At 39.3% G+C, this 15,538-nt stretch overlaps 1 protein-coding gene across 1 annotated transcript in view; it reads right to left on the reverse strand.

The window, feature by feature from the left end:
- Positions 1-15,538, reverse strand: part of musk (muscle, skeletal, receptor tyrosine kinase) — a 46,877-nt gene that overhangs the window by 19,266 nt on the left and 12,073 nt on the right. Inside the window, exon 6 of the mRNA XM_079411132.1 lies at positions 14,544-14,668. Within this exon, the coding sequence (XP_079267258.1) occupies positions 14,544-14,668 (125 nt within the window). The remainder of the gene's footprint in view (positions 1-14,543; positions 14,669-15,538) is intronic.

Consider the following 15,538-nt stretch of genomic DNA (forward strand, 5'->3'; position numbering starts at 1 on the left):
TATCAATCTAAGATTGCTGTAGAGACAAAATGTAAATCCACCAAGTTAGCATTTTTAAACATTCGCTCACTTAAAAATAAATCATTTCTGATCAACGATTTAATAACCACAAACAACCTGGATTTTATGTTTCTAAATGAAACATGGTTAGAAGACTGCTGCAGTTCAACAGTCCTCACTGAAACAGCCCCTCCTAACTTTAATTTTATAAGTGTCTGCAGGACTGTTAGGAGAGGTGGAGGTGTAGCTGCTCTCTTTAAAGATGTTTATCAGTGCAAGCAAATGTCATTTGGTCAGTATTTGTCTTTTGAATACCTAGGTATTGTGCTGAAAGGTGCTCCACGCACACTGTTTATCATTATTTACAGGCCTCCAAAATATTCTCCAGCCTTTGTTGATGATTTCACTGAACTGTTATCAATGATTTCCTCAGAGTTTGACTGTTTTGCTATTGGGATTTTAATATTCACATAGATAATGCAGAAATCAAAACTACAAAAGAAATTATAACTGTTTTAAACACTTTTGACCTGAGTCAGCATGTGCACGGACCAACACACAATCGTGGACACACTCTAGATTTACTCATCAGTAGAGGTCTAAACATCTCATCCATTGTAATTAAGGAAGTAGCACTATCTGATCACTTCTGTATTTTCTTTGATATATTGATCTCAGTCACCACTGAATCTAGATCTGGCTCTATCAGAAAGAGATGCATTACCGAGAACATTGGTACGCTATTTATGGATGCAATATCATTAACACCAAGCATTTCTGCAGACTCTGTTGATCTTCTCCTGGAGTCATTTAACTCAAAAGTTAAGAATGTTATTGATGATACTGCCCCGATAAAGGTCAGCAAGAAGACGGGGAAACAGAAATCAATTTGGTGAAAATCAACAGCAGTTCAGAGCATGAAAAGACAATGCAGAAAAGCTGAGCGGATGTGGCGGAAGACGAAACTCAAAATCCACTATAGCATCTATAAAGACAGCCTTCATGCTTTCAATGTGGAACTAGCCACAGCTAGACAGACCTTCTTCTCAAACCTTATAAACAGTAACTTAAACAACACTCGCACTCTTTTTGCGACTGTTGAGAGACTGACAAACCCCCTAAGTCAGATTCCCAGTGAAATGCTCTCCGACAGCAAATGCAATGAGTTTGCTTCCTTCTTTTCTGAGAAGATCAATAATATCAGAAAGGAGATTGGCACATCCTCAAGTTATGCAGAGGTCACACAGATTCGACCGGAATTTAAAAAAGAAGTGACTGTGTGTTTTTAAAGAAATTGATAGCAAAATTTTGGAAGAAATAGTACAGCACCTTAAATCTTCAACCTGCTATCTTGACACACTTCCCACATCCTTTTTCAAAAATGTGCTTAACTGTTTAGAAGCTGATCTCTTAGAAGTGGTGAGCGCCTCACTTCTTTCTGGGACTTTTCCAAACTCCCTTAAAACTGCAGTTGTTAAGCCCCTTCTGAAAAAGCGCAATCTTGATAACACCATGTTGAGCAACTATAGACCCATATCAAATCTTCCTTTCATAGGTAAGATTATTGAAAAGGTAGTTTCCAATCAGCTGAACAACTACTTAAAGTCAAATGAATACCTGGACAATTTTCAATCTGGTTTCCGAGCACATCACAGCACAGAGACAGCACTCATTAAGATAATAAATGATATTCGTGTCAATTCTGATTCTGGCAAAATATCAGTGCTGGTACTACTAGATCTTAGTGCTGCGTTTGACACTGTCGATCATAACATACTTCTAGAGAGACTGGAAAACTGGGTCGGGCTTTCTGGGATGGCACTCAAATGGTTCAGGTCATACTTAGAAGGGAGAGGTTATTATGTGAGTATAGGAGAGCATAAGTCTAAGTGGGCGGCCATGACATGTGGAGTCCCACAAGGCTCAATTCTTGCACCGCTCTTGTTTATCCTGTATATGCTCCCACTAAGTCAGATAACGAGGAAGAACCAAATTGCCTATCACAGCTATGCTGATGATACCCAGATTTACCTAGCCTTATCTCCAAATGACTACAGCCCCATTGACTCCCTCTGCCAATGCATTGATGAAATTAACAGTTGGATGTGCCAGAACTTTCTTCAGTTAAACAAGGAGAAAACTGAAATCATTGCATTTGGAAACAAAGATGAAGTTCTCAAGGTGAATGCATACCTTGACTCTAGGGGTCAAACAACTAAAAATCAAGTCAGAAATCTTGGGGTGATTATAGAGACAGACCTTAGTTTTAGTAGTCATGTCAAAGCAGTAACTAAATCAGCATACTATCATCTCAAAAACATTGCAATAATTAGATGTTTTGTTTCCAGTCAAGACTTGGAGAAACTTGTTCATGCCTTTATCACCAGCAGGGTGGATTACTGTAATGGTCTCCTCACCGGCCTTCCCAAGAAGACCATTAGACAACTGCAGCTCATCCAGAACGCTGCTGCCAGGATTCTGACTAGAACCAGAAAATCTGAGCATATCACACCAGTCCTCAGGTCCTTACACTGGCTTCCAGTTACATTTAGGATTGATTTTAAAGTACTTTTACTCGTTTATAAGTCACTCAATGGCCTAGGACCTAAATATATTGCTGATATGCTCACTGAATATAAACCGAACAGACCACTCAGATCATTAGGATCGAGTCAGTTAGAAATACCAAGGGTTCACACAAAACAAGGGGAGTCTGCTTTTAGCTATTATGCGGCCCGCAGTTGGAACCAGCTTCCAGAAGAGATCAGATGTGCTAAAACATTAGCCACATTTAAATCAAGACTCAAAACTCATCTGTTTAACTGTGCATTTGTTGAATGAGCACTGTGCTATATGTCCGAACTGACTGCAATGAATTTTAGGTATAATAATTTTCTTTACATTTATTTTAAATCATTTTCTATATCATTTTAAAATTCCTTGTTTTTATTATTTTTATTTCCATGTATTTATTGATTTTTAATGTCTATTTCACTTTCTTTTATGTAAAAGCACTTTGAATTACCACTGTGTATGAAATGTGCTATATAAATAAACTTGCCTTGCCTTGAAATAACCACTCGTTACAACCGAGGTATGCAGCAAAGCATTTGTGAAGCCACAACACGCACAACCTTGAGGCGGATGGGCTACAACAGCAGAAGACCCCACCGGGTACCACTCATCTCCACTACAAATAGGAAAAAGAGGCTACAATTTGCACGAGCTCACCAAAATTGGACGGTTGAAGACTGGAAAAATGTTGCCTGGTCTGATGAGTCTCGATTTCTGTTGAGACATTTAGATGGTAGAGTCAGAATTTGCCGTAAACAGAATGAGAACATGGATCCATCATGCCTTGTTACCACTGTGCAGGCTGGTGGTGGTGGTGTAATGGTGAGGGGGATGTTTTCTTGGCACACTTTAGGCCCCTTAGTGCCAATTGGGCATCGTTTAAATGCCACGGCCTACCTGAGCATTGTTTCTGACCATGTCCATCCCTTTATGACCACCATGTACCCATCCTCTGATGGCTACTTCCAGCAGGATAATGCACCATGTCACAAAGCTCGAATCATTTCAAATTGGTTTCTTGAACATGACAATGAGTTCACTGTACTAAAATGGCCCCCACAGTCACCAGATCTCAACCCAATAGAGCATCTTTGGGATGTGGTGGAACGGGAGCTTCGTGCCCTGGATGTGCATCCCACAAATCTCCATCAACTGCAAGATGCTATCCTATCAATATGGGCCAACATTTCTAAAGAATGCTTTCAGCACCTTGTTGAATCAATGAATCAATATATATATAAAAAGTTTTTTTTTTTTCCATTGTTCTTTTTAAAACTATCTTTTTGATTCTTTTTAAAAGTGAACTTCCAAAAAATATATTTTATATTTTCTTTGTAAATTATGAAACTTTATGTAAAAAAAAACGTCCCACATTTTTCATGTCACTACCGAAACAGTGTATGTTTTAGTCCATTGGCCTATGCTGATTTTAACTACACCCATAAATTTATGATCAGGAAATATTCCTGTGTCCTGCTCTCTCATATTGCTACAAGCTGTGAGTAGATAGGTACCGTCATTTTGAAGTAAATGTGTTCAAAAGTCTGAAAAATTTGTGTATTATTTGCACTGGGAAATCAACTAAATTTTAGTACAGTTATACTTTTTTTGTTGTTGTTTTTTTTAATAGTGGTTTAGTGTGTGAGTTAAAATTTTGTAATGTTATGTCGTCACTTCCAAAGCATTACTGTCACTACCGAAAATGTGCTGTCACTACCGAAACAGTTGATAATTCAGTATACTTTATTTTTCACAAAACATCCCCTAAGATGTTTTGATAGTTTTTGGTTCAATGTGTATTCAAACTAATGAATCCTTAACTTTGAAATCAGTATGATCAACTTTTTGCTTTCTACAAAGAAAAATTGGATTCAAAATACAACTGTCACGGTCCAGGGTGCCTTCTCGGCTACTCATGCTGTCTGTGTTGTCCCGTCATGTTCGGTAGCTCGTGGTCTGGGCAATCAGTGCTGATCGTGCAGTGGGAGGGCACGGATCACGAGCTGACTCTCCCCCACCTGTCGCTCATTCCCCCACTCCCAGGCCCGGATTGGCTAATCGGGAGGACCGGGACAATTCCCGGTGGGCCGGTCCGTTTTTTGGACGCGAGGGCCGGTGTCAGCAGTCGCACTTTTATTTTTTGTTTTATTTTTTTTTATTTATTTTTTTTACCATAGCCTCACTCTTTTTATTCATTATTTTAGCGCAGGTCCACTCTTTTTATTTATTTTCTCGCAGCCCCATGAGCAGAATGCAGTCTGCAGGTTAATGATGATGTAATTATCATTCGACTCCCCCGACAGCGGCACCTTGCTCAACAGCAAGAGATACGCGAGAGATGCAAAAGCAAAATGGATAATAAAAAGCGAAAAGGTGGCGCTGAAAAGGCCAGAATTAAAAAAAAGAAAGCTCTAGAAACGGACGCGGCCAAATGTACTAAGCTGAGTACATTTTTTGTTAAAACCAGCAGCAGCGAGAGTACAACAACAACACATACAGACGATGAAACGGCCGGTAAGTTAACATTAAGCTAGTTAGGAGCAGTGCAAAACAACGTCTGCAAACCACCGTTCATGTTTATGTATCGAACTTGTTCTTGTACTGTAGCTCTTCAGCAGCAGCAGCCTCTAGCCCAGTTTGATGCTAACAGTGAAGAGCCAGTAACAGAACCAAGCACCAGTCATGAGCCCAACACGCTAGAATGGGCAGGTTGGATTGTCATTGAATGAATATAAGAATTTGAATAATTAATATTAATATTAATGAACATTACACCTGCTCAATGAAAAATGCCCTGAGATAATTAATGACATCAGATGATTCACTACATTAATAAATCTGACTTAACTTGATCAGAAAGCTAAAAAGGGGAAATTTGTAGTGAGAAATATGACCATTTTTAAAATTTAATTTAGTGACAAACACAGAGCCAGGACCCAGTTGTATCATCAGGCAAGAGACTGATGCTCTCAATGTGGAAACCACAGGTAAGCTGTTGTACCACAGTCTGTGAATAAGCAAACATGATGACATTAGTTAAACTATAACAACATTCTATGCTCAAGTGTTACTATAGTGACCTATTATGTTTTTATTAAAAGATAGTAAATGTACAAAGCCTACGATTGAAAGGGAATAAAAGTCATATGAAAGCCTGCATGTTTTGCCATTTGAAATATTTAATTTGTTTAGTTTTAATTCAACTTAAAGATGCTTTCCACATACGTTAAAGCTTACAGAATGCTTTTTATTGTGATTAAATACAGGCGCACTCGAGTTTAGGGATACAGAAGGAAGTGTGAAAGGGAGAGTAGAGTCTACTCAGGGACAGATAACAGAGGCAGCAACTCAGCAGCAGAACCCAGAACCACAAGCTAGGAACAAGGCAGATGAAGATGATTATGTTGATAGTTTTGATTACTTTGCTCGACCTCAGTCACAGGATATAGATACATTTTTTTCTTATCATCCTCAACAAACCCCAAATGTTCCTATACCAAAGGTTTTCAATAGCAAAGATGGAACAAACCGCAAGTGGCTGACTTACTGTGAAAAAAAAACAATCTTTGTACTGTTCTGTTTGTTTGGCATTTGCTCCTTTGGTAAGTGATGGCCCTTTCACAAAGGGAGGCATGAAAGACTGGAAACACATTCACCAAAGGATAGTGGAACATGAAAAAAGTAAGACTCACAGAGATAGTGCAGATGCTTACTTTATGAAAGTGCAAAAGGCAGATGTGAAAAGCCTGTTGACTAGCAACCAAATGTCACTGCGTGCTGAGCAAGTGAAAAAGAAACGCCAGGTGATGGAGCGCATAGTGGACGTTATTAAAGTCATAGGCAAATGTGGCCTAAGCTACAGAGGAGATAAAGAAGAGGCAGGTTATAGCTTAGAAAACATTGCTGTTAATCATGGTAACATCCTGGAGTTGATTCTACTCTTAAGTAGATATGACATTTGCCTCCAACAGCATGTTAACACTTGCATTGAAAACAGCAAAAAGCAACATGAAACTGGTGCAAAAGGCAGAGGCGCTCTAGTTACTCTGCTGTCAAAAGAAACATTTAATAAAGTTGTGGATGTCATCGGCCAGCTGATAAAATTGACTATAGCAGAAGAAGTGAGACAAGCTGGCATGTTTTCTGTCCAGCTTGACACAACCCAGGATATCAGCTCCAAAGACCAGTGTTCAATCATACTTAGATATGTAGCAGATGTCATTCAAGAAAGACTGATTGCTGTGGTGGACTGTGAGTCATCTACTGGCCAGAGTTTTGTAGAGCTTCTGAAAAAAGTGCTGCTGAACCTTAATATTGACATAGGCACATGTGTGGGCAACTCAACAGATGGTGCAGCTAATATGCAGGGACAGTTTAGGGGGTTTTCTACACTCTTCTCTGAGCATTCCCCCAATCAGGTTCATATTTGGTGTTATTCACATCTTTTGAATCTTGTACTGGTAGACACAACAGGCAGTGTTGTGGAAAGTGCATCTCTGTTTTCACTGCTTAATGATATAGCAGTTTTTTTAAGAGAATCGTACAAGCGCATGCAGAAGTGGGAAGAGAAGAGTCAGGACACGCATCACAGACGACTGTGCCCAATAGGGCCAACTAGGTGGTGGGCTAAGGATCAGGCACTAGGTAAAGTGTTCGGATGCTTCAGGAATCCTCAGGGAGCCTTGTTTTTTGAAGTACTTATGACTTTAGACACCATTGTAGAAGACAAAGCGCAAAAGCCAACCGTGAGGGCCAAGGCAAAGGGATTCATAGAAGTCCTTTTGAAATATGAGACAGTGCTCACTGCTCAACTCTTCCTTCGCATTTTTGAGCTTACATCTCCCCTTTCAAAATACCTACAGACAAGGGGAATGGATATCATGACAGCTCAACGTCTGGTTGAGGGGACAGAGGAGGGTCTCAGCAAGTGTGCCAGGGACTTTGAAGGAGTTAAGTGTGCAGCTGATGAGTTTGTGAAGTGGGCTAATGGAAAGTTGCAAGAGGAGGAAGAGTGTGAGCTTGTAGTTCAGGCTGCCCTTTCTGAGAGAAGGATCAGAAAGAAGAAAAAGATGCCAGGAGAGATTGCAGAAGATGAGCAGCTGGCATCAGCAGATGCTGACTTCAGGGTAAAAGTACACAATGTCATCATAGACACAGTAATAGACAGTATGAACAGGCGGTTTTCTGCTAATGCAAAACTTTGCTCAGATTTTGCCTGTTTAGACCCTAGAAACTTTGCTCATGTGAGGGAAAATGGACTCCAAAGCTCAGCTCTGGAAGAAATAAGCAAATGTCTGCTTAAATTTGACGAAAGAGCTACAGTTGGCACATTATGTGGTGAACTGTGCAGCCTTGCATCTCAGTGGGACAGACTAAAGATGTCCCCTCTGGAGGGTTACCTTGTCAGGACAGCTAGTGAAATGCCACAAGGAAGTGATGTTGATCCTTCCATGGAACAGCAGGATGTTGAACTAGAGAGCAAAACTTGTTCCTCCTGTAAAAACTGTGTCATTTGTGTCCATCTCATTCTCTCTCAGTACAATCTTCTAACTGACGCCTACCATGTGATTGGACTCGCCTACAAGTTGCTATTAACTCTGTCCATCACACAAGTAGCATGTGAGAGAAGTTTTTCAATATTGAAATTCGTAAAAAACAGGCTCAGAAGCACTTTAACCCAGAAGAATCTTGAGGCATTCATGCTCATGTGCACTGAAATTCTCATGTCTTTGGACAATGACACTGTGATAAACAAAGTTGCAGAGACCAGTACACTGCTCAGGCGTTTATTAATGTTTTAGGGTTGGCCATGTTTCCTTGAAGAAAAAAGATGAAGCCATCATTGAAAGTAATATTGTGGTTAAAAAAGTCTTGCAGATAACAGTGCAATACTTGTTTTATTCTTTATTTGTGTTTAAGGACTGAATATCTTAATTTATATTTGTATTTATTAGATTTTTTTTTTTTTTCATTTCATGGCTCGGATATTTATGAGCACTAATTCTTACAGAAAATTCTGATACTGTTAAACATTACATTGTGTTAACTGTTCAAATAAATCTTCACTGTGAAGCAAAACTTAGGCTACTGTATTTGCACTGAATTGGAAATGACGTCATTTTAATATAGTCAGTCGTGAACTAAAGTGGGCTGGTCTAAGGCTTGAAACTCCAGGGCTGAAAAGGAGTCCCACTCCGGCCCTGCCCACTCCCATATATGTCCCTGTTTTTCTGTTCCTCGTTGTGAGTAGATTGTTTTGTCCTTGCTCGTGTTGTGTATGAGAATCTCACTTCTCTATTTTGACCCTCTGTTCCCTTGTGCCACAGGACTCGTAGCACAGAGATCCAGAAGCCTGTGTGGTCCGCAGACGCTGCCGGCCAGCTCTGGAATCTCCGCTTCCTTAAGCAGCTGTTATATATTGTTTATGTTATTTTGTGTTTTGCTGGCGAAAGTAAAAGTTTCTCCTGCTCTACTCTGCATCTGAGTCCTCTATTACTCACACTGTGACAACAACAAATCTCATAAATTACACATGAAATATTGTAAAAAAAATGTTGTTGATTCACCTCTGAAAATTTTTTTAATAAAATAGCAAAAAATATATTTAGAATCTATATATAAGCAAAATCTTAATTATTATTACTGTGTTTTGGTAGCGAAAAATTTGGGGAGAGGACAAATATTCCAAAACTTTCTGAAAATACAATATGAGAATTAACTGCACAGTTACTAGAAATGTGTACCTTGAATATTAGACAATTTGCATACATACAATTTTTTTTTTTTTTCAAGACGTCTCCAACTCTGACTTCAGCCCAATTCTGTACAATGGCCCATATACATTCAAGTTGGAGGTCAGCAATATTTTGATTGATTCATTCATTCATTCATTCATTCATTCATTGACTGATTCATTCATTGATTGGAATTAATATTTTTATTTAGTGATGATGCATTAGATTGATAAAAATTTTTTAAATGTTTCAAAAACTTTTATAAATGCAGTTCTTTCGGACATTCAAATTCTGAAAACCATAGAAATCACAGTTTACACAAAAATATGAAGCACGACAGCATTGGTAACAATAATAATAATAATAATACAATAATAATACATGCTTCTTGGTTACCAAATCAGCATTTCTGAAGGATCATGTGACACTGAAGACTGGAGTAATTATGCTGAAAATTCAGCTATGATCACAGCAATAAATTACATTATACAGTATATTCACATAAAAACAGTCATATTAAATTGTAAAAATGTTTTACATTATTACTGTTTTTACTGTACTTTTGCTCAAATAATTGCATCCTTGGTGAGCAGAAGAGACTTCTTTCAAGAACATTATTATTATTATTATTTTTTTAAATAATAATAATTTTACAGACCTCAAAGGTAGAAATTATTATAATAACAATCAAAATAATCTTCTGGCAAGTAGCCATGCAATATACCAGCTTAAAAGTTATTATTGCATTAATAGAAATTCAGATGTACATATATATGGCTCATCTGATCAACAAATTTTTATAAATAAAACATTTATGATATTATCTTTAATAGCACAGAAATTATACACCCTGCAACTTGAAACTATTTGTATTTGTAGTACAAAAGAGTCACTAGCAATCTCCAGTGTACAGTATATGTGCAGAATAGAATAGAAAAGAATAGAAGTGATGGGTCACATGATTATTCCAACAATTATAACAAATCCCTCTATTTATCGTTTGGATGTGCTAAGACTCCTGCTATTTTGCTAATGTGATTTGCTGAGTTTATGAGACGATCATAAGAGCCTGTAGGAATGTCGATCACGGCTCTATATTTGACAAAGTGCTCATGCAGCTGATTTTAGGCACTTCGTCAGGCTAAAGAAAACTAATGAGCTTCGAGTCCTGCCAGAAACACATTCAGACGACTTATTTTAATCAAGCGTCTAATAGCATCTCACGGGTTTCAGGGATGCTTTGGAGGTCAGAGGTCAAAGTTCACCTCTCTATCTTTATCTATCTGCTCTGACAGCTCTAACTATTCATCATAACAATATAAATGCCTTTTATTAACTATTACTATGCATAAGATCATTAGTGAAAAGAGCTCAAAAGGCAAAGGACTTTGATGGTGGAGTGTTTAATGATTTGGTCTTGCAACCCATTGAAATTCTAACGTCTAAATGACAAGTAATGAAAGGATTTCCAAAATATGTCCGACAAATACCTTATAAGGAATAAATAGACAAATCATACAATTGTTGAATTCAGTTGTTGTTAAAACACACTGTTGTTGAAGGTTTAAGTAAAATTAATCTAGATTTGATGTAAAATCTTTTGCTTGGGTGCTTGTTAAACATTTTGTCACAACATAATTGTCACGGATCTGTCTGTCACGATGCACTCACGCACCTGGTTCCACCTAGTCTCTGATTGAACACACCTGCACATCTTTATGCCACTCATCACCACTGCCATAAAAGACACATACCGCCAAGCACTCAGTGTCTGGTCTCGTTTGTCGAAGAGGACTGCTATTGCTGTCTCAGCTATAGTCTTGTTACTTACCTCCGTGTTACTTATCTGCAGAGCTACCTTCCCGTGTGTGTACTCCTAAGATCTCCAGTCTGTCTGCTCCTGTGTTCCGCCCGAGTCAACTCCCAGTGTACGGTGTGTGTCTCCTCCAGTTCACCACTCTGCTGAAAAGAAGATATGCAAGTTTACCATCCTGCTTATCCAAGACCTCCAAGTTTGCTACTTACCTGATACCTCTCTCAAACGCTCACCTGTTGTCAATAAATCTCCATTCATTAACCCATCTCTCTGTCTCCGTTCTACTTCCGTAACAGAAGACCGGACCAATTACCGAATGGATGAATGAGCATAATTTATTTCCCTGGCCCATTCACATCCAGACATGCTGGATTTTTCTAGGGCATTCGTACCGCTTGCCCTCTCCAGTGCCCTGGAGGACCAAGTCCTCAAGACCCTGTTCTTGGCTCGGGATCACTTTCCATCATCGCACGAAGCTCCCAGACTCCTCCAACCTAAATTGGAAGGATACGTCATCCGGTGTCTGGAGAGTCTTCGATCCCGAGTCAGAGTTTCCCCGAGCCCGGCGCCTGAGAATGTGGCAAGCCCGCCGCCTGAGAATATGGCAAGCCCGTCTGAGAATCGCAAGTGCCCTCCAGTGCCTGCTCCTCACAAGTGCCCTCCAGTGCCTGCTCCTCGCAAGTGCCTTCCTAAGTCCCCGCTGGTCACGTCCAGCTCTCCTGCGTCCCCGGTGGTCCCATCCAGCTCCGCGCTGTCCGAGCGCCCCCAAGAGTCCGCACTGTCCGAGTGCCCCCTAAAGTCCGAGTGCCCTCTAGTGCCTGCTCCTCCAGAGCGCCCTCTAGTGCCCGCTCCTCCTGAGTGTCTTCTAAGGATCACGCTTCATGAGCGCCCACCGGAGCCCGCTCCTCCAGAGAGGAGCTTCCCCAAGTATTTTTTTTGGGGGGGCTGTATATCCCTGTTTGGGATAACCATAGTGGACTGGGGAATGACCACTATGGTTCCTTGGTCTGACCTTCCTGAAAAAATAGGCCCGTCCGAGCTCCCAGACCTGCCATGGCTCCCTGAGTCTCCAATCCCGCCATGGATCCCTGAGCCTCCAGTGCCGCCATGGCCGTCCGAGCTCCCAGTCCCGCCATGGCTCCCTGAGCCTCCAGTCCCGCCATGGCCGTCCGAGCTCCCAGACCCGCCATGGTTCTTTGAGTCTCCTGATCCGCCATGGCTCCCCAAGCCACCAGTCTCGCCATGGCTCCCTGAGTCTCCTGAGCCGCCATGGTTTCCCGAGTCCCTGGATCCGCCCTGGAGGCTTCCCCTGTGTCCCTGCACCTACACCCCCCCTCCCCCTCCCCAATGTAATTATTACGGTGCGGGTCGCACCTTCCGGGAGGGGGAGGTAATGTCACGGATCTGTCTGTCACGATGCACTCACGCACCTGGTTCCACCTAGTCTCTGATTGAACATACCTGCACATCGTTATGCCACCCATCACCACTGCCATAAAAGACACACCGCCAAGCACTCAGTGTCCGGTCTCGTTTGTCGAAGAGGACTGCTATTGCTGTCTTAGCAATAGTCTTGTTACTTACCTCCGTGTTACTTATCTGCAGAGCTACCTTCAACTTCTACCCTCAAACGCTCACCTGTTGTCAATAAATCTCTATTCATTAGCCCATCTCTCTGTCTCCGTCCTACTTCCGTAACAATAATAATGATATTACTATTATTTTGAAATATCTTGAAATGTTTGATTTTAGGGTTCTTATAGTTAGTTAACTAAAACGATAAAAACTATTTGTTACTTGTAATAAAATAAATGTCAACTGAATTAAAATGAAATATAAAAGTATTTACACCTTGATTTAGTTTAACTAATCTAATTAATCAGATTTTTATAATACATGTTCCACAAATACCAAAAAAGATAAATAGACAAATTATTACAAGAACACATTGTCATCAATAATATATAATTTATATGTTCCACAAATATTTTTTAAATTAAATCTGGTTTCATTAGTATGTATGTCAACACAATATGTATAAAATAAATATAAAAATAAATACATCCAAATAAAATGGTTGTGCATAAATGTAAGTGCATATGTGCAAACCTAGTGTACAGTACACACTAGTGCAACCTAAAACATTCTACAACAAAAAGATCACCCAAACACAAGTGAAAATATAGCAGTTTGGTCATCCAAGGGTTAAATCCTCCTGTATTTAGGACATATACGGCCTATAAGTGGAGTAGTCTCAGCCTCAGACGTCACGCCCACGGAACGTTGGCTAAACGTCTGATGCATATGACACACTTTTCTGGAAACACTTCAGGAATGTCGAAGTCGTCATCTGACTGGTTGAATTATACCGGATTTCCGGGAGACACGAGTGTCGCGTTTATTTTCAGTCCACCGGGAAACAAAGATGCCTTGGCGCCAAACCCCCTCACGAAAGAAGAAAGGCGTCGTGTTTACAAATGTGATGCCGAACACTTATTAGGATCAAATAAACGCTGGATTTTCAAAAGTATGTGAAATATTTAAAGTTCGCTGCATAGAATCTTTGAAATACATCCGAGAAGTTCACACACCGATTTGTTATTGCGGCGACATTTCCATGCCCCGAAACGTGACGCTAAACGAAACGAACTGTGATTGGTTGTTTGACATGTCGGTCAAATGGCCTCATCATCAGGCCTTGGCCAATGAAAGCGGACATATATTCCAGGCCTTCAGCCATCAGTTTGAATGTCTGGCTACGCGAGACTACAAGCGGAGAGATCATTCTCTACTTCACTACTTATTGTTGTTACACATCGTGCCAAAAAATAGAAGTTTAATCCTCAGCCGCTAAGTCAAACCAATATTTATCTACACATATCTCAAAAAATATTGCATTAAAATATGATTGCTGGTATCCAAATGAAAACAGAGACAGCACAGCTTGTTCAGAAGCCTGAGAAATCTGAATCTTGGATTCGCTTGGATTTTAAAGACTTACACGTTTGTTTTCAGAGTAAGACTGAAAAGTTTTTGGTTCTCTTTGTATCTGTCTACCAAAATCCACAATGAAAAATGATCCCAAATAATGATAAGAGCGCTGAGGTGTTTTTGAATTCTTTTCTTGATCTCAGTATGGCTTAAACTTTATTGCTGCTGTCCGATCAGCGGCCTGAGGAATGACTGTATTATCCATCCTGTAATCCTGTTAATAGCAGCACAGACTGAAGCATCTGCAGAACGTCATTGTACTGGCAGTGCATTTGAGCTATGCCGCCTGACATTTAACATGAACACACTGAGCTCTGCTCTCTGGTCCAGTAAGATGAGATGAAAGTACAATTAATTTGCTCCATAGAGCCAGAGCAAGCAAGGAAGATGGGTAAGAGAGAAAAATTAGTGTAAAGTAGAGGATTTACTGTATTGCCGTTTTCAAGCCAAGTTATGGATGGGATTGGGTTGCCAGTGGCGTTACACTCTAGCATAACCTCTGATCCAATCTGAACTTTCTTCTCCTTGGGAACTTTCAGTATCTTGGCAGGAGCTACAGGAAAGTCAATGATGAACAAGAAAATGGAAAGTCTTTTAAAACTCTACCTTAAAGCATATGAAGTTATTAGACATGTAGACTTTTTTTAAACTTTTTTGGAAGTTTGAATGCAAAAACTAAAAATGTAATCTGTATAACCATCAACATAAAGGTAATAAAATATTAGCCTTTTATAATAATGCACTATTATTATTTATTTATATATATATATATATATATATATATATATATATATATATATATATATATATAAAAAATAAAAAAAAACAATATATATAAGACGTTTCTTATGCTCATCAAGGCTGTATCTATTTCATGAATATACAGGGGGAAAAAATGTATTTATTTAAAATGTAATTCATTCCTGTGATCAAAGCTGAATTTTCAGCATTATTACTCCAGTCTTTAGTGTCAGATAATCCTTCAGAAATCATTCTAATATGCTGATTTATTATCAGTGTTGCAAACAGTTGTACTGCTTAATATTTTTTTGGGGACCTGTGATACTTTTTCAGTATTCTTTGATAAATAAAAAGTTTAAAAGAACAGTGTTTATTCAAAATATACATATTGTGTTACAATATACACTACTAGTCTATTCAAAAGTTTGGGGCAGTATTTATTTTAAGAAATTAATGCTTTATGCTGCAAGGATGTGTTAAATGGATAAAAAGTGATATGAAATACTGTTTTTTGTAATTTTTTATTCATCAAAGAATCAAAGAAAAAAGTATCAGGTTCCAAAAAATATATATATATATAACAGCACAACTGTTTCAACATTTCTGAAGGATCATGTGACACTCAAGACTGGAGTAATGGCTGATGAAAATGCAGTGCTGCGTCACAGGAATAAATTATATT

The sequence above is a fragment of the Barbus barbus genome, assembly GCF_936440315.1.
Source record: "Barbus barbus genome assembly, chromosome: 47".
In the NCBI taxonomy this organism is placed as follows: domain Eukaryota; kingdom Metazoa; phylum Chordata; class Actinopteri; order Cypriniformes; family Cyprinidae; genus Barbus; species Barbus barbus.